This window comes from Hipposideros armiger, unplaced genomic scaffold, assembly GCF_001890085.2.
Source record: "Hipposideros armiger isolate ML-2016 unplaced genomic scaffold, ASM189008v1 scaffold_798, whole genome shotgun sequence".
Taxonomy (NCBI): domain Eukaryota; kingdom Metazoa; phylum Chordata; class Mammalia; order Chiroptera; family Hipposideridae; genus Hipposideros; species Hipposideros armiger.
Window position 1 is genome coordinate 121,481 of NW_017732148.1, and position 24,100 is coordinate 145,580.

Below are 24,100 nucleotides of genomic sequence, written 5' to 3' on the forward strand. Positions count from 1 at the left end.
CACCCCCCACCCCCGTTGCTATTACTAGTCCTCCTGTTCCTGGAAAGGCCGAGTTCATTCTTGCCTCCAGGGCTTTGCTCCTTCTCTTCCCCACTTAGTTTTCACTGTCCCTTATCTTTCCTTATTGAGGTCTCAGCTCAGTGTCTCCTTGGAGAGGCCTTCCCTGGCTACTCTGTATAAGGCAGCAGTGAGAACAGCAATACAATGAGCACAGCTAACATTTATGGAGCTCTTACCATGTGCCAGGCATTGTTCTCTACCTTTGTTAACTCACCAGGCCCTCACAGCTCCCTCTGAGGTAGGTATTCTTATCAGCTCCATGCGTACGTGATGACACGGAAGCACAGGGTTCTATCAATAACTTGTTTTATTTTCTTCATTACACTTACTGTGATTTGTAGTTGTCTTGCTCTCTTGAAGAAGGGGCCTTATCTTATTTTCTGCTGTTTCTGCAGCTTTTAAAAAAAATGGCGGACCCATACTAGGCACTTCCATTCAGCTTATGTTGATCGTGTGTTATGTATTGAATGAGTGAATGAACCAGTGAACAATGGGTCTTATTGATTTGGTCATGATATTTGTGATGAGAAATGGAAAATTTCAGAGATGATGATTGTGTTGTCATTGTATGAAAGGACTACAAGCCTTTCACTGAAATAACTGTTGGGCATTTTTCTTCCCTGTTACATTATACTGTGTGCATATAAACATGTGATCATGCGTGTAGGCAGAGGAAGACAGAAGGATACATGTCAACATACTCAGTAACCCAGTAGCCACAGGTCAGCAGAAGGGTGCCAAGTACAGTAGTTGCTGGCAACAGATTATACTCATTACTTAACCTCTTCAAATACGGCGACTTAGCCATGATCCCGAACCACCATTTGACTTTGTGACAGTTCTGGCTGTAGATTATGTCAGGCAGCTGTTGCTGTGAAACATCTGGCTCAAGTTGGGCAATTTTGTTTTGTTTTTACCTGTTTTTCTGAACAAATGAACTGTGGACTTTTTTTCTTCCCGGTGCCCAGCGGATACTAATTTCACAGAACTTGGGAGCTGAAAGAGAAAGTCAGATTATTAACCTGACTTCCTCATTTTACAAGAGACGAGAAGAATCCCCAGGGAGTAGGTGGTTTGCACAGGGTCACGTAAAGAATCAGGGGAAGAACCAGAGCTGGCCGCACAGCCAGTAAGAGGGCTCAACGATCAAACATTGCTAGGGGAAGATGAACACATGTTCACTTCACAGTCCTGATTAGGTCGCTGACCCTTCACGATCCTACATTTTCTCGGTAAAGAAAATTATTGCTGGGAGCTGAAGTGGCCACCAGGAGGATGTTGCCTATCTATCCTTATTTAGTACTGCAAAGTAGTATCTTCTTGTAGCACGTTCAGTAGCTAAGACCCTTTGCATGACTTAAGGACAAGGAAGGCTCTGAATTCTAGGAAGACTCCACAGGAACTGTTGAGGGATTATGGCCTCTGTCCTTCACTTTGCATTCTGTGAGGGGCTGACGCAAAACCTGATTCGGTTCTCAGGAGTCCTTAGAAGTCAAGACAGGTGGATTAAGAGCTACTAGTGAATAGGAATGAGTTATGTGAACAAGCCCTCTAAATTATTAAACTAATCCCAAGAGTCATAGCTTCCCTCTTTAAAACAAAGGACAGAATATGTATGAGATAGAATGACAACTGTACCATCTTAGTTTTACCTTCTTTGGGGCAGAGTGGTGGGGGATTCTCCCCCCCAATTACCATCGCCACCACTATACATCAATATCTCAGTGGATCATAGAGCTCATATTTCTGTGATCATTATAGCTGTTGAGGGCGTCAACTTGTAGAGGATATTTAAAGAAGAAAAAAAGCATAAAAATAGAGTTGTATGTTACACACTGAGTGGCTGTCAAGTCGAAAGTTGGTAATGTACTTTTACCTCTAACCCAGAAGTGTAAGATCAAGATTGCTACCCGCCTCCCTCAGTGTGTTGGTTCATTCATTCCAATAAAAGAGCCTTATTTCTTCTCCTACACAGAGGGAGTCTGGAATAATATGTTACCATATGTCCAGAGCTAACCTGCCTATTTCTATAATGTAAGGTAAAGAGTTCATTGAAGAGTCTAATGATAAAGTTACAAACTCTCACATTCCAAATTAGTAAGCATGCCAGTGTTTTTCCCCAGATGACTTCATGGAATAGCCCTGAGGTTCTCTGAGGTTGGGTGCATTCACTCAGGTATTCCTGGGGATCTCTGAGGTTGCTTACAGCTGTCTGCTAGGAGCAAACATGGAATCGGATGCATACACAAGGTGGGCCCTGCAACTGCTGGCCTTCAGACATCCCGGGAGTGGACCTCAGGTGCCTGGGGGTCTCTGTGTCGCTGCTGGTGAAGGAGTCTGTGTGGCTGAGCTCGCTGGAGCTCAGAGGACACAGGGCAAGGGTGACCACCATCTCTCATTGTCTGAGTGCCTCACCTCCTGCTTTTGGTGCAGATTTCTCTCCTGTACTACTACACCTGCTCAGGGTGTCCCACTGCCTGAGCCCCAAGCGTTCTGCACCATACACTCAGCCTCACGTGGACTGTCTTTCCAAGGTGTTTCCATAGTGCCTGGGTGAGGAAGGCCTACAGCATCAGCAGTGTTCTGTGCCTAGGACCATCCATCCACTCTACTGGCCCTACTCTTGAGAATAGGTCATCAGCCTAGACTTTCCTCCTCATTTTGGTGTGTTTTTCCTTAGAGGTCCCTTATTATCAGTCCTTAGTCGGGGCCCTACTAGTCCATTAAGATTGTTTAATTACTCTGAGTCCTATTTAAGGGAAGGGGTTAATTCCAATCCCTTTGTCCCAGGAGAGTTTTATGCTCCACAGAAATTCTTGAATACCGATTAATATGAGGGGGAGATGTGATGTCCAACTCCACTTGGTGACATTTGAGACCCCAGTATAAATGGATATGTCAGGGGAGGCATGACACCTAACTCCTCAGCTAGGAACACCCAAGGGCAAGGCCCTCAACAGTCCAGTTACATAAAGTAAGTATAACCTGAGGACATCAGTTCAGAGCAGAGTAGAGAGCTGGTATTCCTCAGGCGGTCTTTCCAGCCAAGATGCCAGAAACAGGGCACTATGATCTTTATGCTGTCATTCAGGAAAATCTAATAAAACATGTTTAAGAATTTTTAAGGTTGACATGCCTCTCTCTGTTTGATAGTCCATGTTGGTCTGTTTGGGCTGCTATAACAAAACTCCATCGACGGAATGGCTTATGAGCAAACAGAAATTAATTTTTTAAGGTTCTGGTGGCTGGGGAGTCCAAGATCAAAGCGCCAGCAGATCCGGTGTCTAGTGAGGGTCCATCTCCTAGTTCGAAGACGGTCATCTTCTCGCTGTGTCCTCACATGGTGGAAGGGGTGGAGGAACTCTCTAGGGTCCCTTTTACAAAGGCACTAATCCCATTCATGAGGGCTCAACCCTTATGTCCTAATCACCTCCTAAAAGCCTCACCTCCTAATACCTTCACATTGATGGATAGGATTTCAATATGAATTTTGGAGGGGACACAAACATATAGTTTATAGCCATATATATATGTGAAATTCTGATTATATAAAACCAGGGGTGGGCGGGGGGGAGCTTGTGTTGTATCTAAAACACTATGTAGTGAAAGATGATTACTAACCACGTGACCATGGGCAAAGCTGCTAATGTGTATAAAACTCTAAAATGACTATCACAGTGCTTAGTGTGGAGCCACGCGCTCTCCAGAGTGATGAGTATAAAATGTGACTCTCACTTGACCTGTCTACCTAGAAAGCTTTCAGTGGCTTACTGCCAACCAGAGGATGCGATTCAGACTTCTTTACAAGCATGAGAGGTTCTCCGAGATCCAGCCTGTGTGCTTTTCAGCACCATATCTCACCTGTCTTTACCTTTTCTTTTGTCTCTGCTTCGGCATTATTTCCCTGTTTGCACTCCCCTGCACACACTAACTACTCTGTTCCCTACCCCTGTGGTCCCACTCCCCACCTTTGGAGAAAGCCTAAATGATTTTCTGGTTTCATATAGCAACAAAACCCCACAGGCAAGCTTTTCTTGTACAGTTTGTTACCAGCTCTTGGCTGTCTTTAGTATCCTTATCAGTGGGGGGAGAACATTTGCTTGCCCTCAAAAAAAGAAAAATGGCCAAATAACCACCCCTTTCTTTGTCAATTGGTATTTGTTTATTTGGTCAACATTTACTGAGTACGTGCTGCTTGTTGTATTGGTGTTAGAAAGATGAGTAATACATCATCGATAGCCCCAGGGAGTTCCCATTCTGGCCAGGGGAGGCTGACGGCACAATACCTTCTGGAAAGTGTTTTGCTGGGGACTGGGGAAGCCCAGGGAAGGTTTACTGTTAGCCAAAAAAGAAGAAAAATGGGTATTTCAGATAGAGTACTGTTGGTAACCCTTTCTAGGAAGTGAGTCTCATTTTAGTCTCACAAAAAGGTAAAATAAGCAGTTTTTGTTTTGTTTTTCTGTTTCTCTAGAACTTGTTATGTGTTTTTAAAAGTGTTGTTGCCTCTGCAATATGGTGTTACCCAGTTGAAATTGCCTGAATCTACTGCATTATTACAATGATTGTAAGATGATTTGAAATGATCATAAGAAATTTAAAATTTGTTTGTAAACATAAATTCTACTTAGAGGAAGATTAAGGTGATGTTAGTGAGTTAGATAATTGTGGCGGTTGCCTATTTAAACCTTAATGTTTATCTTTTTTCTGTCTACGCCCAGAAAGGAAAAAAAAAACACAAAAAACCAAAAGCATTAAATATATATGCTCGAATTCATAAATTTATTTTAAATTACTTCTTGTTAATCTCATCTAAAACTAATGTAAATCAGTTTAAATTTTTTTGTTACTTTTGGACATATTCTTATGTGGTGGGGAGAAATAAGTTAAACATATATGGGAGAAAGATGAGCAAAAATTGAAAATTGATATTGCTGTTTTTGAAATGGGTTTGTTTTACGTGACTATTAAATGCTGCCTTTTAAATTGAGTAGAAATGTTAGATGTGGGCATTTTTCTTTAAAAGAAACAAGAACACAAATAAGGAGATGCATGTCGCTTATAACAGACTTTTAGATTCTGGAATAGTTATGAAATGTGTTTTTGGTCTGGATAATACAATGAAACATTTCTTATCCAGTTAAAAGACTGTCTCCCTTTAAGGTTATGAGAAGACTGATGATGTTTCTGAGAAGACATCACTGGCTGACCAGGAAGAAATACGGACTATATTCATCAACCAGCCCCAGCTGACAAAATTCTGCAATAACCACGTCAGGTAGGAACTACTAAAAGAATGCTGTGCGACCAGCGATCCCCAAACGAAAATGCTTGCAAAGAGCTTTCAGTTAAATCCGTTAATATTTGAGAGCTTACAGGAGGTTGTTGAATCGGCTGTTTCTCCATCTTCCAGCCAATGAGATGTTAATAAGAACCTGAAAGCAGGAAGAAGCAGAAGGAATAAAGCCATACTCTACCCATTCTGTGTATGGTTAATGAAAGCTGCTCCTAGACAAATACCTTTGTCTTAAACCTGTTCATAGAATGATAAATTGTTGTTTGGGGTAACAAGTGTTTACATTTTAGAAGGTGTCTTTGCAATTCTTCATGGAGAACTCCTAAAATAGTTAAATAGTCTTTAAATATTGGCTTTTGATAGATGTGAAATTTAGCATGGTATTGAGGAATGGAGGGCTGTGCAAAGTACTTAACTATTAAATTTTCATTCCAACAATGATATAAAAAGCATCTCTGTTATAAATCCCTATTCTCTTAGTGGCCTCGGGAACCGAGGGAGCAATCCCTGTACTAGCCCAGTGTCTCTCCAGTGGCAAGACTCCTAGATTTGAGACATGCCCATTTAGAGTTAATATTTATAACTTCAAATTTTAGAATAACATTTCACAGTCTGGGGTGTGTGGCATGTGTCCCTTTAATTGCCTTTTTCTATAATTAACAAAAGGAAGATTGGGCCTTTCCGAGACCTCAGTGGTGATGTCTGACTGTTTGTGGACATATCTGGTGTGTTTAGAGTGGAGTCCTAGCCAAGTTCGTAGAGGGACTGTGAAATAAAATTCAAACAGGAACCCAGAGACCTCTCCGTTTCTCTCAAGTTATCCAGGAAAGGCATCTCTATTTAAAGTTTCTGGTCCTGCTCAAATTGCTGATTTTTTTTTTTTTTTTACTGCAAGATTTTATTTTCTATTAACATATTATGTACTGTCTTAACTTAAGTTGCTCTTTGTGGGCTACTCTTAGTAGTGTTATACAGGATGATTGGCCAAAGAGAACAAAAGATATGTAGGAACTTAAACTTACTATTTGCTTAGACAGCCCCTTTCACTCCTTTAAATTTAGATCAATGACCATTAGCAATAATCTCCCAAAGTGCAACATGGGCAAATGTTCATCATCTAATTTTTTATATCATGGTAATAGAATTTTGTGACCGTGGCAGCTAATTGCGCTGTCATTAAGTTTTATGTTACTTTCATTTTTGTTTTCTAGCACTGCAAAATACAACATAATCACATTCCTTCCAAGATTTCTCTACTCTCAGTTCAGAAGAGCCGCCAATTCATTTTTTCTCTTTATTGCACTGCTTCAGGTAAAGTCATGATGTAAAACCTTACATCATCACGTGTTCAAATACTAATAAATGTTTTTGTTGAGCCTATGACCAATCTGCAGCTTCTCTGAATGCAGACAAATAAGCTGGTTTGGGGGGATATTTCTGGCTCCTGCTACAAGCAGTATTCAAATTCTACTTCCTCTGTAAGCCTTTTGATTCATTTTTATCAACTTATTCTGTAAATTTGATATGGCAAAGATAATCTTCTTTTGGGTGCTAAAGGGAGATGGGACTTTTTCTTAAAATATCAACTTATTTTTGTTGTAGTAAAGCTGTCAATTCTGAACATTACAAGAATTACCACTTTAAATCTTATTTCTCTTTGTATTTGAGTTAGTTGTAGTTAGAAAAAAAAGTTTCCTATTAAAAAGTAGCATACATTCATTGTAAAAAGGATTAGAACACACAACAAAGCATAAAGAAAAAAATTTTAAACTCCTTATTCCACTACCCAGAGGCAACTACTCTCTTAAAATTTGGGTGTATATTCTTCTGGTCTTTTTTATTTTTTCTCCCAAGCATTGTTTATTGATTTAGTTTACAAAAAGGGGACCATAGAGTACATATGTTTTATAATATGCTTTATCCATATAATAATGTGTGGATATTTTCCCCATGTGTTTCGTTGTGTATCTTACATATCATTTCTAATGGTCGTATGATATTTTAGTATATAGACTGTAATCTTTTAAACCAATCCCCTTTTGCAGGTGTTAGTCCTACATACAACTGTCCCACCATAAAGTTAATTAAAATGCTCTTCCAGATACTTATTAGATATGGGCAAATGACCTCACCCAGTGTTAATCTACCAAGAAAATCAAGGAGGCATATTTTAAGAGGCACTAAGACTTCGTTGTTTTTAAATGTATTAGACACTTGCTAGTTCTCACTGATTTCTGTTCTTTTTTTTCCCCCTTCAAATAGCAAATACCTGATGTATCACCAACAGGTCGCTATACAACCCTGGTTCCTCTCTTATTTATTTTAGCTGTGGCAGCTGTCAAAGAGATAATTGAAGATATTGTAAGTACTTCATTTTTTTCATAAATAAATGTGACTCTTTGTTATTTTTAAATATTAGTTTCATCTTTAAGTTATTTAATTCTTGGCACAGGCTGTTTAAAATGCCCATTCAACTTAAGAGTGTATAGAATATGCTCCCACCCCTAGAGTGAATTCCTGTTGATTTCTATAGGATTAATATTAAAGAATTCTTGTTACAGTGTTCTCTTATGTTTATAGCTTATTAATGAAAGAAATTAATAGGAATGTAAGAATTGGCTTAGAGAGAAAACTATATTTGAACATTATTTTCAGTTATGCTCCGTTTTCAATTTGAACATTATTTCAAGGTAAACACAATTACCTCCAAATTATCTAAATTCAAAGGATTGTTTTTTGTATTTTTAAATTTATATACCATAGGTTTCACCTAATTAAATACCTTTGATTCCTTTTCATCTTATTTTAGTAATTCTAAGTTTCCTTTTCTTTTATCTTAGTAAAGGAAAGTAACAGCAAGTTTGCTATTTTTATTTTTCTGTAGTAGTAGTGAAAAGGGGAAGTCAATTTCCCCTGTATAAAATACGTCACTCAAAATAAATTCAGGCTTTTGTTTTTCCTGTATTTTAACTGTTATTTCAACTACCTTAATTGAGGAAGCCAATATTTTTTTTCTATGTCTTTTCAATAGTTTGCCTGTCTGAAATGACCTTCTGTCAAGCCTTAGGCAAGTCAGATGGTCAGGCGAGGAAAGGCTGAGACATTCTTTAGAAAGGTTTAATTTAAAGTTGCATAAACATTAATATTATTTCTGTGCAAAATTAAATTAGGATTTCATTAAGAACACATGAGCCATGGCATCATTAGACCTATTAGACATGGGTCAGCTGACCATTTAGATCAGCCCTCTCACAAATGCCCAAGTCTAAGTGTACATACAGGGCTTGGGGCTGTGTGTGTGTGTGTGTGTGTGTGTGTGTGTGTGTGTAAAACATCATAATCTTCTTGATTGGAAATGATATAGTTGACAGTGACCATTAGCTGAAAGTTTCAGGGACTCTCTTCTCACAGGTGTATTGTTCCACACAGACTTATCATCTTTTAAATTATGGTCAGATTTGGCAGTCCATAAGGATTCGTCTTTACTACAATTTTGTCTTTCTTCGTCTTTTGTACTCCCTTATCTATCTTGTTTTAACCTAATTTTCACTGAACATCGGTTATTTACTAGGCATTGTGCTATTGTTTTGCAAATGTTTTTCTCATTTAATTCCTTCAATAACTTTGAAAGTTGGATATTAACCCCATTTTGAAGGTAAGGAAGCTGAGTCTTAGAGAGGTCATCCAACTTGCCCAAGAGATCGATGGAATTTCTATCCCATCCACTGACTGCTCTTCCTTTGTATTATGGTGGCGCGTCACCAACAATAGTATTAATAATAGTTGTTGAACTTCTGGGTTCCATGTACTTGCTCTATGTCCTTTACATTTATTAAATCTTGTAACAGCCCTTTAAAGGAGAAACGATGTTAGCCTCATTTTACAGATGAGGGAGAGGAGGCGCAGAGGAGCAAGGTAACTTGCCCAATGCCCCAGAGCTATTTTAAGTGGGGCTGTCAGAACTCAAACAAGGCAGTTTGGCTCCAGACTCCTTCCTTATGATCATTGCTCTAAGCTGCCGGTCCTATCTTTTTTTTCTTTTTCCTAGCAGAACTGTAAGCTCTCTAATGATGGTTTCTAGTACCCCTCTCTGAAAACACATGAGAAATAAAATGGTATTTAAGAATTTTTTTTTAAAACAAAGGTCTTATTGGCATGATGAAATAACTATTAGAAAGCAGCTAATTAGGCATGACGGATATAATAATAGTACTGTGGGGTAATAGTCGTATTGTTTGAAGTCAGTTTTCCTATAAAGTCAGTGTTAAGACATGGACTAAAAATGGTCTGTAAGATGAGTATAAGAAGAAGTTTATATCAACACATAAGGTGATAAAAAGTTTGAAATATGACTCCCTAGAATGGAAAAAAATCAAATAATAGTTTAGATAGTTGGACAAAGAGTCTCTTTATCAGTAGTTATAATAAATACATATATTCAGCCAGTCAGTCAACAGAAATACATGAAGCAGCACTTAGGTGGCAGGCATTCGTTAGGGTATGTATTAGAATGTGTTCAATTTTTGCTGCAGTAGTGATCATGTCCCCAATGTCAGTGACTGGAGCATGAGTTTTTTTTTCCTGTCTCAAACATATGGCATGTTGTCATAGGGGACGGAGGGCAGGAGGCACCATTGTTCATATAGTCACTCGGGGGGAGCTGAATCGAGGCTCTGCTGTGTGGAATGTTGGTGGTCACTGGGGTAGAGGAAGAGAGAGAAGGGAGATCTCATTTCTTCTATGTTTGGGCCCAAAAATGGCACACATCACATCTGCTTACAGCCCAATATTAGAACTAGTGACATGACAAATGGAGGCATAACCTCAGTGTCCATTGAAGTAGGAGAACTAGATATTGACGAAGACCAGCGATGTCTACCATTCTTACATTAGTGAATAAAATAGCTGATATTCTAGTGAACCTTCCTTTATATTCTGTTAAACAACATTTTTAAAAATTTTAGAATAAAGCATGGTACTAAGTGTCTCCAGGTGAGATGCCTAAGACTCACCCACCCCAGTGCCTTTTAACTCATGATGCTTTGGACAGCTTAACATAATATGAGTTCCTGTTTTTATGTGTAACTAACAAATGAGATACATACTTACTTGAAAATGCTCTAAAATTGTTGGGGAACTCTTATTTTAAACATAATAAAGGTGTATCATGTCAAATCTTAGGATGAGGTTCAAAGTTGTTTGTTAAATTAATAATATTCACCACTAATAAAAATATACCCCTTTCACTATAAACTGAAACACTGATAATTTTTTCATTATAAAACAAATATTTTAAAGTCTACAGTGTTCAGAGGTCAAAAACTGAGTATATGCTAGTGAGTAAAAGTAACCATGATGGAGTTTGCAGTCTAGTGAAGGAGACAGACATTAATCAAGTAACCACACCAGCTATTATGAGTATTAAATGATGCACATGAGGTCCTTAGAACAACGTCAAGTGTATAGTAAGTGTTGAATAAATGTTAACTGCATTGTCATCATCCAAATATCCTTTTGACTAAAATGTAGAAAATGGATTAGAAGGAAAACAGAGGATTTAGGTAGACTTGTTAGAAGAATGTTCTAGTAGCTGGTATGAGAAAAATGAAGATATCTTAGACTAAGTGGAATGGTAGAGATGAATATGGGAAAATGAGTTCAATGTATATTTAGGAATAAAATTGACAAGACTTATCATCATTTGACAAGCTACATACCCTACTTATTTTGTTTATATTCTATCTCCAGCCACTAGAATGTAAACTTCATGAGAGCAAGAGTTTTTGTCTCTTGTTCATTGCTGTGTCCTAAGCTATAGTAACAGGGCCTGGTCCCCATTATTAAATGTTTAGTAAACATTTATAAATGAAGAAATGGATTGGGTGGGAGTGAGAGGGAGAAGATACAAGGATGACTCTCAAGTTCATGGTTTGTACAAGTGGGTGGCATATGGTTCTGTGTCTGAGACAAGGACCACGTCTTGCGGTTAAAGTCTTAGATTGTCTTTTGGACATAGTTTGAGACGCCTTTGAGACGTCCAGGAGGAGATGCCAAGGAAGCAACTAGATATAATTGACTTGAGCTCAGATGAGAGCTTTGGCTGGTATATATTTACAGATTGGTTATCACTGAAATGTCAGGTATGAGTGAGCTAAGAGAGTATAGAGTGAGAAGCAAAGAAGGCAAGAGCATAAGCTTTAAGGAATTTTATCATGAATTTCAAGGGAGGAGACAAAAAAGGGGCCAAGGTGCAGGTGGCACACCTGGGCAGTGATGCAATAAGAAATGCCTAGTTTAGGGAGGGCTCCCAGGAGGAGGATTGGTTAATATTGCATAGCTAAGTATCCTAAAGTTCATGGAACTATTTATACAGTGCAGTTTATTGGTACACTGTCAATCAAATATTGGAAATACGAAATCATTCACTAGCTCTCAGCGGTATTAAATGAATTCTGGTTACAGGACAGTGAAGGCATTTGAACTCAGAGAATAACTATATTAATTTTTCTGAACTATTACATTTAGAAGGAATAATGATCTCTTTAGGATACAAAGATGCTTTCTTTTTGTAGTCATAAGATTAGAATCTGCCTGTCTGGGTGGGTCCTTATGTGTATTCAACACAATTGTGTCTTGACAAGTAATCTCATTTATTTTATGGTGGGAAGGTCGAGGTAAGAGATGCTCCCATACAGGAATTCTCTGTAGATGGAAAGTAATGTTCAGGATATCCTTAGGTTTGATTATGATTAAATTTCCTTTTGAAGTGTAATGTTTCATTATTTAGCTTTCATTTGTCTCCTTCAGTTGGAAGTCTTACTATTGTATATTACTGATGTGCATTGTTTTGTAAATATTTGCACCTACTTTGAATATCTAATTTTACCTTGAATCATTATTTTGGACTAAAATTTATTTGGAGTTTCTTTTAATTTTCTTAAGATCTTTATTAACAAACAAAAATGAATGAGTATTTTAGCATTTTAGCCATTATAAAATAAGCTCTACTGATGCTACACATTTAACAGAACTTTAAAAATTCAGTGAAAAATATTTGCTGGCAAATCATGTGCTTACTTTTGGAAGCAATAATTTGCCTATTAAAAGTCTACATTAGTACACTTTTATGAGTGAGATTTATTCTGAGAAAGAATCATAGTGTGTTCTGCATATGGATGTGGCAAGTATTATTTTCCACAAGCCTCCCACAGAAGCATTTCAAATGCTCTCTTCGCATTTTGTGCAGCTCAGTGGCTGATAGTTTGAATGCAGTGAGTTCGCACTGCCAGCTACTGTGCCACTCTTCCTGAGTGTTGCTGTGTCTTGGAAGCGTGCTAATTCTCAACTCCAGGCTTTTCTGTGGGAAAGTGTTTTCATATGTGCACCATGGTTCTAAAAACTGCGTGTTTTCTCAGTGGAAAACTTAGGAACTCATTTGTTTTCCATTTGTTCCAACCCACCTAATAGTCAAGTATGTGCAGCTAAATCTGACCTGGGATTTTAGATGATAAAATCTTTGAGCACAGAATTGGTTACACTCAACACTTCTCCAATGCCCACGGAGGCTGATGTTTTACACTTGATGCTGTAAGTTTAGACGGAAGCCATGGGGAACCTCTAGTTCAGCGGTTCTCAACCTTTCACAGGGGTCGCCTAAGACCATCGGAAAACACATATTTTCGATGGTCTTAGGAACCGAGACACAGCTCCTCTATCTGTCTCCAGGCCCACATGCAGATACGCCCACATACCAGTACCTGGCGACCCCTGTGACAGGGTCGTTCGACCCCCAAAGGGGTCGCAACCCACAGGTTGAGAACCGCTGCAGAGTCTAGTTGAACCATAGAGAAGATAGTTTCCCCTGGTCAATCAAATTCTCACCTTGCCTCTGACCTTCCATGTATTTTTCTTACTGCTGTAAAACCTTGGCTTATGTAACGCTTCAAACTCACCCACCTAGACTTAAACCAAATCACCTGTTTAACACTCAATGTTTTTCCAGTGGTTTTTGGAGGGAAGAGAATAGAATCATGTGATCCAGTGGCTTGTGATTTGGGGAGAAGGCAGCTGTTGGGGAGCAAGTAGATAGAAGAGTCTTTATGCAAATTGTAGATGTATTTGGTTCTAGCCTAGACATCAGCACATCATTAAATTATAGAGGATATACTCAGCTTAATTAGATAATGAATTTCATAAGTTGAAAATATTTCAGTATCATTATTAAATGGTAGTTACAGATAATTCTCTTGGGCAGTCTTCTTTTTTAAGAGAATTATTTAAGCAAAAAGTCTTAAGTCAGCTTTTCAGCTCAAACTCTTCTAGTACATTAAAATTTTAGTCTTATTTATATGATAATGTAAGATCCTTCTGAGGACCACACACCTGCACTCCCAGAAAAAGACTGCTGTATAAAGATGCTGTGGATTGCTTTCAGTTTTAAAATCACTGAGTACCCTCTGATTCTTCCCATCACCCACCCCCAGCATATTTATAACATTAATAATAGGTCTGAAAGGATGAAAACCTTGAGAAACATAAGTTAAGAAATCTCTTTTGTTGTGGGTACTATTTTGTTTTATTAATCTTACTCACTTTTTCACAGTATTTTGTTTTTGCTTTTCAACTTTAGAAACGACATAAAGCTGACAATGCAGTGAACAAGAAACAGACACAAGGTAGGCATTTTACATTTTATTTCTCATCTCTGTGAAACACATTCATGCTAATATATACAAATCACTTCAATTAAATGTAATTCAATTGAAAATGCTATTTATCCCTGAGTTTTTGTTCCAAGACAGATTCTTGCTTTGTAGCATTTATTATCATGACACTTAAATTAGAATTAGAGTGATTTACAGTGGTAATACTTTTAAAAAGTAACATTTTTAATATATTAAGTACCTCATAGCAATGTGCTTGTAAGTACTGTCCATAAAATCTGCAGTGGTTTTGACAGTTAAATGCTGCAAAATGTCTTTATTTTGTTTGTGATCTGTAGATGTTACTCTAGAGAAGATTTATAGAAAATAATCAGATGTGATGTTTGTTGGGTAGAAGGCATATTGGAAGCACTTTGAGTTAGTTATAATGTACATGCAGATGTATGCTCCATAAATAAATAAAATTATTAAAAACCAGACCAGCTTCTTGGTAAGTGCACTGCATTTTGATACGGCTGTTTTGCTGTGGGTCTCATTTTGATGCAGCCGAAAACAAATGACCTTCATCAAGCAAATAGACCATTATACTCTCAGACTTTTAGAAATACCCAGAAACATGCAAAACAGACATCCTATCCCATCCCTGAACTTGTCCCATCTGAGAGTCTCATTTCTCTCTGAAGTTCCCTGATGTGAGGAGAATCAGACATGTCTGCCAAAATTAGTTGGTAATTAAAAACAGTATTTTTATACTCCTGTGATTTTTATGGGACTCTGTCAAATGCTCTACTTCTCTTCTCATCACCTTCCACCAAAGGGATTATCTGCTGATTTTTAATACATTTGAGGAAACTACATTCATTAAAGTGTCACCTAATACATGAGCAAAATACTTACTGAGATTATATTTCCTATGGGGACATATGAAAGAATATGAGATGAGAACTAAATAAAAGCACAAAGGAAGAGATGATTTTGTGTGGAAAATAATAGGGCTTGGATGGCATGATCTTAATATCTCTCTACATATTTGTGGCAAATAAAGGTTCCTATGTCAAATGCTATATGAATTCAAAAGAAGGAGAGAAAATTGTGGGGTGACTGGAGCTAGATCTTGAATTTGGGGAAAACTTTGAGTGAGCAGAGGCACATGGGGAAGACCTTCCATGTGAGTTGAGTGAGAAGGCGGGAGGAAAGGTTATTCTGATCAGAGGTGAAGAAGGCTGTTGGATTGCTTTGTTGAACCATCATTACAGCACCAGGTGAAGAAGGAGATTCCTACCCAGGGAAGCAAACTCAGGATGAGAAAGGTAGGCCAGGTCACATTTCACAGGCCTTGAATGAGAAGACAAGGGATTCCAGCTTTTCTTGTGTGCTCTGAGTAGCTGTTCACAGGCCAGAGACAGAATGAATGTACAGGTTAAAGACGGGGAGCAGAATGAATTGGAGTAGGAGGCTATTAGAAGTCTAGGCACAAAGCTACTCCAGGAAGGTGGAAAGGGACAACCACAGGAAGTGAGAGAAAAACCCAGGTGTTTTGGGGCAATATGTTTTTGCATTTGTTGCCATGTTGCTCAGAATGTTCAGTAACAGCTTTTGAACCAAAAACATGCCATGATTTTTCTGATACATAATGGATCTTGCAGCACAGGGCTCCTGCCCTCAGGGACGGGCAGTTATTTTCAAGCCTTGGCCCAAGAAGTCATTGTACAGTTAAAGAGCAGCTGTCATAGGTATGATGATTTTCGTTTACCACACCTTGAACTGATACGGTCTACAATTTTCCAGGTATTTACCTACTTTCAACAATACTCCCTTTTGTCTGCTATTCAGAGAAAATATTCTTTCTGGGTTCATCAGTTCGTTCTGGATTAACAGGATTAGCTCAATGGCTAAACATGAAGAATAGGCAAGTGAGAAGGCATGTTTTTTAGTAGCTGCATATGAAACTCATGTCAAAAACAAAAGATTAAAGCTATGGAAACCATTTTCATTAGCAAAATACTTGGTAATCCCATAGCTAAGAAAGTATGGCTTTCAGTTTGACACTTGAAATCATTTTCTAAGAGAAGATCTTTCTGTTTTTTTTCTTTGCCTAATTTGAGTATTGGTCATCTTTTTTATTTTGCAGTTATAGGAGATAACAGAAATGTTTGAAGGATACTGTTTGCTGTCAGATAATTCAAATTGCTTAATGCAAAAGCCATCTGCTGTCATTAGACCAGAATGAAATTCGGTTTGCTTTCCTGAGACAGGAGTGGGCGTACGAGTGGGAAGGGGGAATTTTTGACAGATAATTAATTTTTCGCAGACATTTGAAATATTAAGATTAAATTTTCAATTTCTAAATGTTTTCCAAGACCATGTCCTGTGTAAGAGGACACCCTTCCCTCAGATCAGTAATACCTCGGTTTGCGAGCATAATTCATTCCGGAAACAAACCACTCATATTGCAAGACATCACTTGTTTACTAAGTTAAAATATATTATTAGGTTGGTGCAAAAGTAATAGCTGTTTTTCCCATTACTCATAAACTGCTACCTCTTTTGCACCAACCTAATAGAAATGTCTGTTCGTCTTACAGAACATTCACAAACCGAGTTACTCGCATTCCAAGGTTTTACTATATTAACTCTTAGAGCATTCTTAGAGGAATGAATAATTTCTCTCCATATTTTGCATTAAGGCACTAGAGAGCGACGTTTTCCTCTGTCATTCCCTAACAACTTCCAAAAAACAAATTCATAATTTTACTTCCATCAGTTTTAATCATTTAACTGTAGACCGATACCTGTCTGATGCCTCATTTCCACCATTAATGAACTCAGTCAGTGATCATATTATGGATTGTGGACCTAACTCAGGACTTTATAAACTTTCCATTTTGAGCCTATCATCAACACTTGAAAACAAGCCATTTCTTCCCCTGGAGATATATCAGTCAGCTCGGTAGATGGTTCAGCAAGCTGGCCAATTCAAAATTTTCTATTATCCTCTGAGGACCTAGTTGCTGAGGGAGGGCAGAGTAAACAGATTGTCAGAAGCCCAGGAGTTGCTCCTGTGTTCTTTTGGTGTGACGGCATATGTGTATCAGGTAGGAACGCTGCACAGATCACGTCCACCCTCTTACTCAACTTTGTATTCCGCAGGGGCCTGTCCTTAGCAGGTGTTTTGTGTGTGCGTGGCAAATGAACAGGTGGATGAACCCCTCTCAGTATAGATACCTGAGTACAGATAATGATGGAAGAACAGACTAGACATGAAAGGAGTCTTCTTGAAAATTCATTTTCTGGGGTGTGCGCAAGATGAAAAGCAACATTTTCATAACACCACGTCCCAGACTGTTTCACAGGCCCTGATACAATACTAATGTGGCAGAAGTTCTTGCCACCTCTTTGCCTTCTCCGTCGAAGCCATCACGTCATCATTTTCCTCGGCTTTGCTTCCTGTGAACACAGTATTGTCTGTGTCCACTTATCAATTCCATTACCCAGAGCGCTGCCATATTCAGAATGCCTGAGTATCCTTGCATCTAAACTTACCTTCATTCTCTCTGATTTCTTCCCTCAATAGTTGAACTCACAGTATTTTATATACCTTGCTCCACATCTAACACACACTAGAGGCAGTCTCTCATTGTTTTCCCTAAACTGGGTTGTTCTGCCAAATTTAGCTCTGCGGGACTTTGTAAATGAAAAATTTGTAATTATATAATATATAAATTGAAGCCAATCCCTATATGAATTTGTTGTGGTGAGCTAGTTCTCTTTCTAAATTGTAAAAATGTGCTTTTCTATGAAATGCAATTATGGCTAGCCTGCCAGTATTTCAAGTGAAATAACAGTTTCACAGACAGTCACAATTTGGAGTCCTGAGGAAGGAGGGGGTTCAGGTAGAAACGAAGAAAGATATCTGGGAAAATTAAAAATGCCTCCTAATGGAATAGATTTTCTTTTTAAAAAATCCCAGGTTTGGATATATTCCCTGAAGGATGCTGTGTATACATTCTGCAGGTGAGAATGTATGCGCAATATGGGCTGTGACATCTGACTGACACACCTTGATCACTTGCTTTGATGCTATAGTTAAATAAGAGCCATCCTTACGACAGATTGTTTAATACCTTGTTTTATTATGATTAGTAGGCATTAGATGACAATAAGTTTTCACTTAATAAAGCAAATTTGCTCTGTTTTCATTTAATTTGGGAAATGACAACATGACATTCATTTAAACTAGGCATGTAGCTAAAAGTAACAGATCTCATCTCCACCTGCATGTGTCTTCCCCGGAGCTGCATCAGCCTTTTAAGAAGTGAATTTCATTGCTGGTGGCTGGTGGCCGCTAACAGGGCTACTTCCCCGTAGGGCACATAGTTGCTTTTCTCCCCCTGGAAACCATTTCACCTTTAAAGTCGGTAGTGGAAAAGATGTTACATTGGTGTGGGTGGAATGTTTTTGCTCACTAAGCCTGACATGACCTGCTAACAGGGTTGAGTCCACTGATTCCGTTCAGTCCAACACTGTACAAAGCGGCCATTATGATAAGGGCCTTGAAATAGCACCACGTCCCTGGCTTATTGAAAAAGCACGTGTGCTGCCCTTTGTCCCCCCCAAAGTATCGCCACCTCTGATCCATCCAGCGGTCCTGAACATAGGCTGTGACATGGACAGCAACTGAATTGTGAATAGTCCTTAAAGAGTATTGTTCCCATGATCTTAAAAGTTGGCCTTAAAAACTGAGCATGTTTATGACCTAACTAATTTCAGACACCTGTAAGAGTGTTAATATTTTCAAATTATTACAAAGATTTTAGGATTCTAGAAGCTGAACTGATTTGATATTTTCCACAATAGCTGTGGATGGAGTTTATTTGGGGGAAAATATACCCTCAGGTTGTCCTTCATGGGTCCTATGAATAGAAGTTGCACACAGAGGAGCAAAATCCACTGAGGAAGTGTAGGGACATAAAGTGAGAAAGGAAACACAGATGTGATTCAAAGTTAGAATGTTTGTTACTTCACATCAGTAAGTTTTTATCAAACATCTATCTAGCTTGTGTAAGAAAGACCCAGTGCAGGAAATGCAGAAAGAAACCAGCCTTCATTCTTAGCCTACAGGGAATTATAATCTAGTCGTGAAGATGAGATGCTCACTGATATCATAATCCAAGATAGGAAAACAAAGGGCCAGATGAGAGAGGTGGGGATTCAGAAATGTCATTTGCGAGGTTCTTGAAGGACGAGTGGAATTTTAGTAAGCAGAGCTATCCGGGTGGTAGCAGTGGTTGATCCGGAAGGAAGTGGGAAGCCACAAGACACATTCTGGGAAGAACAAATAGTTTGTTTTGGCCGGAGCACCGGACGTACGTCGGGGAGCAGTGGGCAGGGATGAGAAGGCAAGTTAGGGTCCTATTGTGTAGACTTTTGAAAACCAGGGTGAAGAACTTGGAGAGAATTACTGAAGGGTGTGGCTAGGTTCCCAGCTGTACTTTGGAAAGAAGGATGTGAAAGCTGGTATGGAGAGGGTGGGGTGAAGCACAGAGAGAGGTTAATTTTTGATTAATTGTGAAGCGGGGTGACTAGGGCCATGGCTATGAGAAGGCAAGGGGAAATACACAATAAATAGATCCAAGTGGATGTGGCAAAGGAGGGGAAACCCTGTCACACGTCAAATGCTGCTGAATTCAAAGAGGGCCAGACTGCGATATTCACTAAATGCAGCACTTACGAAGCAACGTATCATCACGAGTTCAGTTCTTACCGGGAGAGCAGTTGTGGAGCTGTGAAAACTGAAGCTGGATTGTTAGAAATGATGGGATGATTGGCGAGGCAGTGGAGGGAGATTTTTTCTTCGAAGAAGTTTCTCAGTGAAATAAAGGAAAAAGTAGTGACTCGTGACTCTTTGAGCAGGATTGAGGCAAAACATTTTAAGGAAAGGGGGTTGCTTACCCTTGTGTTCCAATCACATCAGGGGACCCCTATATATTTTATAGGTCACCAACTCTCAAACAGCTTGCTGGGACTTACCCCTAGAGTTTTTGTAGGCCTGGCATGGTGAGGACCTTTGTTAGAAGATTTATAAATGAGTCGATGGAAGTAGTGTCAACTAACTGAATATCTCTATGTAGAATATGGACAAGAGGGGAATTCAGGAGGTTCCCTTTGAGTTTGTGTCAGTAGATTCCAGGCAGATCGTTGTTTACTTTGACCTTTATAGGCAACTTTATACAGGAGACATTTGTGCAAGGTAGTTTGTGCCTCTTCAAGTTGTCTTTGGAAGTAAAGGTCTACATAGCAAATCAATTGATGTTCTAATATGGGTATGTTGGTTTTCCTTCTTTGCCCTGCTCAAAACCAATCTCAGCGCCCCTCTTATTCTTCTTGATGCTCTAAACTTCCTCTTCAGTGCTTACTCCCGGATAGGAATTAGAGCATACTACTTTTTCAGTAGCTTGTTTCTCTGTCCATTGTACCACCAGTAGTGCCCGTTGTCCTTTAGGATAACTTGCCTCTTGTTACCCACTTCAAGAACCAGCTTGACTGCCCAGAAACAGCACCCAAGTAACTTTCAGTAATGGCCCCCGTGATAGACCATTCGATTGCAGTGGTGACTGCCTCCCTCAGAGAAGACCGTGTTAGAGTCTCAGCAAGCAGCTCTACCTGCACAACATTTGATTTAAGTCCTGAAAGACTGCCAGTTTCCGCAGAGCCTTTAGGGAATTCCCAGCAAACGCCAACAGAATGTTTTCATTTCAAAAAAGAAACCCATTACAACAAAGCTGTTAGGTAGCAACCTGCTAAGGAAAAAAACAAGTTTTATTTGAGATATTTGTTTAAAGTCTGAGCTCTCCTACGCATGCATACTGTCTATTATAGATGTGTGGAACCTTTAGCAGGTGTGTTTCAGGAACTGGGGAAAGGTAGAGGAGTTTTGCACTTAAAAAAAGAGCTGTTATAATACTGTAAGACAGGCCATTCTGATAATTCAGTCTATAGCTTTTTCTAACTCGCCTCCACCAATCATCCCCTCTAGGGCTTACCTTCTTGAACTCATACTCACAGGTGTAAAGTCAGTATACTTTTGGCCCAAGAAAGCTAAAAGCTCAGCGAAGTACCCAGCATCACTTCTTGCTTCCGCTAAATCTGATTAGAACTGGGTCAGAGGAGGTCAGTGATTAAAAATAACTAGGTTGCTATTTCAGTCACCAGGATAATGCATGTGATACTGTTTATTTTCATTGTTCTGTGGTTGGATGTTCAGGAACGAGTTCCAAAGTAAGAACAACAATGAATTATATGATTAACTTTGACCCTTGGCCAGTATTTAAGCCTTGATTTGTGCAGGAACCTGTTACATGTTGTGAGCTGATTTTTTTTTTTTTTAAGATTTTATTGGGGAATTGGGGGAGGGAGACAGATAAGTTGTTGTCCTTTTGTTCTTCAGTCTAGTTGTGGAGGACATCACTTCACTGGCCCATGTTGGTATTATCATTGCGTTCTTCCCGGGTGAGGCAGTTGGTCGCTGGCCATTGGACGGCCACTCACAGTGGCTTACGGCAGCTCACGAAAGCTCACGCCCGCTGCCAGCCAGCCCCACTGCAGCCTATGCCGTCGCTGGCGACTCATGGCAGCCCAGCTCCAGCTCGAGCTGTTGTTCACCATCTTAGCTGTAGAGGGCGCAGCGTCACTGGCCCTCATGTGGGATCTGAACCGGGGCCCTACTGCTCAGAGCTGGCGTCCCAAGCTAACGCTTAACTAATGCGCCACTCGGCCAGCCCTGATGATTTTTTTATTATTATTATTATTATTATTATTTTTTACTTCACCTGAATTCTGTGTTGTTCTCTGTATCCTATCTGTATCCTAAGATGGTTTTAGCCTCAAGCTGGAGGAAGCTCTGCACTTCAGTCTTTATTTCTGTGTTGCAGTTTTGTCTTTCATGAACAAATGAAATAGAGGGTGGGGTGGGTACCCTCCGTTCTAGTAAGCCCCCAGGTGACGCTGCTGCTCCAGGTCCCCGTACCCCTGTGGAGTAGCAGGGTTCTACGAGTATAGTACATTCAGAGAAATGTTACTCTCCATACCTAGAGTTCTAATTCAGTGTAGAGACAGAAAGTAATTTACACTTGCATTAATCCAGACCACGACAACCTTCAGAACAAATACCAAATACCCATCAGGTTGACAAAATTCAGATGGTTAATGACACTGTGCTTGTCTTGTCAGGGGAACATCATGCACTACTAGTGAGTGTGTGGATTGCTGTAGATTCTTAGGGAAATAAGCTGGTTGTATCTGATAACAGAACCAACACAAATACCCTGGAGCCAACAGCATTCCTTCTGGAATCCTCTCCCATAGAAGTCAATCATGTAAATACATTTCAGTGTTGTTTGAGGTGGCAGAAAAAAATGGAAGTCAGAATTCCTGTCAAGAGAAGTATAGTCGAATATATTACGGTATAGCTGTTGTTTAAAGCAGAGTTGTTTCACAGCTGGACTAGAACAGCTCTGTGCTTATCTCTGGGACACCTGGAAGTGTGATGCTGAACTTTGGCCAAGATAAGGACAAGATGGATTAAGTGGTGATTTATAAAGTGCTGTATAGGGTTTGAAACTCCCCTGGAGGTCCCCAAGACCAGCTGCTGTACGTAATTTAAGGATGTATATAGATTGATGGCTTACCTGGTTTAACATGTTATACATTCTGGCTTGGCTAATTGAGTCAGGGGTATAAAACACCCCCAGAAACTTTTTCTCAGGCTTCCCAAAATTAAGATTTATCATGCATATCACAGAGGTTCAAAAATCCATGCCCTAGCTTAATGAGAAGGGAGCCCTGAGAATGTGCGTAGAAGTTTCTCAGGCCCCTGATGCTTGCCCAGGCTTTCATTTTTCTGCTGTACCGTATCCTCTACTTTGTTTAAAGCTTTGTGTGAATACATCCTGTGGAGCCTAGAGTGTCCATTCAATTAGACGACCCATTGTAATGGATGCACCGTACAATGAGTTATTTTTTTAAAAATGAGTTAAGTCTCTATTCATTGTCCTAAAAGCATCTATGATAAGTGGAAAACCAAGCTGCAGAGAAATAAAAAATTTAAAGGCAAGGAAAAAAGTGCCTACATAAGAGTACATGTTTGCCTAGAGAAAGGTGTGCAAGGACGCGTCAGTTAGCATTCCTTACCCTGAGAAAGAGGCACTAGATTAGGAGACAATGTCAGCTTTTCCTTTATGTACCTGTCTGGTATGTTACAAACACACATTGGCATTATAACTTGATAGAAAAATGTTGTTGACTGAATATGTTTTTAAAGGGTTCTTAGACATGTACAATTTTGCAGCAAGCCACATTTTCCAGTGTATCTTTTCATTGATAGATTGAGAGGAAATGTTGGAGAGTCACGTCGGAGAATGTATGTTTGGGTGGAGGCAGAGCTGCCCTAGGAGATAGAAGGACAGGCTAGTAGAGAGAGAGGGAAGTGCGGAAAGGTCATGGAGGGGAAGGAGGTAAAGAGGCTGGCATGTGCAGAGAAGTGATGGAAGCAAGCCTGAGTGGAAATGAACAGCTGCGGAAGACAGAGAAGTGAAGCAGGTTTAGAGCACTATTCTCCATGGGGCCATCAAAGTGCCACTGGCTTTCACCCCTCTTAGTGGAGCAAAGACTCCCTGGCATGGTCTGCTGATTTGGGGAAGCCTGTTGTGACACTTCTGTCCTGTTAAGTGGAACCCAGTAGAGTAGTTCAGGGATATTTTTAGATGTGAACTAACAAACATCTGCCAAGTGGAAACATTTAAAAGAGGGCTGGTTTACATTACAGAGCTGGAAGGGGTGGCCCTGAGCTGACATCAGAGGACACTCATGTTACTGCATCTAATGGTTACATAACCATTTCCAGCTGTTCACACTGGAATTGTTTCAGTAACTTACAAAACTGACAAGTCTATTTTAAGCAAATGTTTAAATAGTTCATTGGTATGTTTTTATGTAGCTGTTTTTTGTTGTTATAATTCACATACCATAAGAATTCATTATTCTCAAGTATACCGTTCAGTTGTTTTTAGTATATTCACAAGCTTAC

General features: G+C 39.4%; 1 protein-coding gene across 1 annotated transcript in view; it reads left to right on the forward strand.

The window, feature by feature from the left end:
- ATP8A1 (ATPase phospholipid transporting 8A1) overlaps nt 1–24,100 on the forward strand; it is a 211,590-nt gene that overhangs the window by 21,681 nt on the left and 165,809 nt on the right. Inside the window, exons 2-5 of the mRNA XM_019628491.1 lie at nt 5,221–5,335; nt 6,565–6,664; nt 7,616–7,714; nt 13,983–14,028. Coding sequence (XP_019484036.1) covers nt 5,221–5,335; nt 6,565–6,664; nt 7,616–7,714; nt 13,983–14,028 — 360 coding nt within the window. The remainder of the gene's footprint in view (nt 1–5,220; nt 5,336–6,564; nt 6,665–7,615; nt 7,715–13,982; nt 14,029–24,100) is intronic.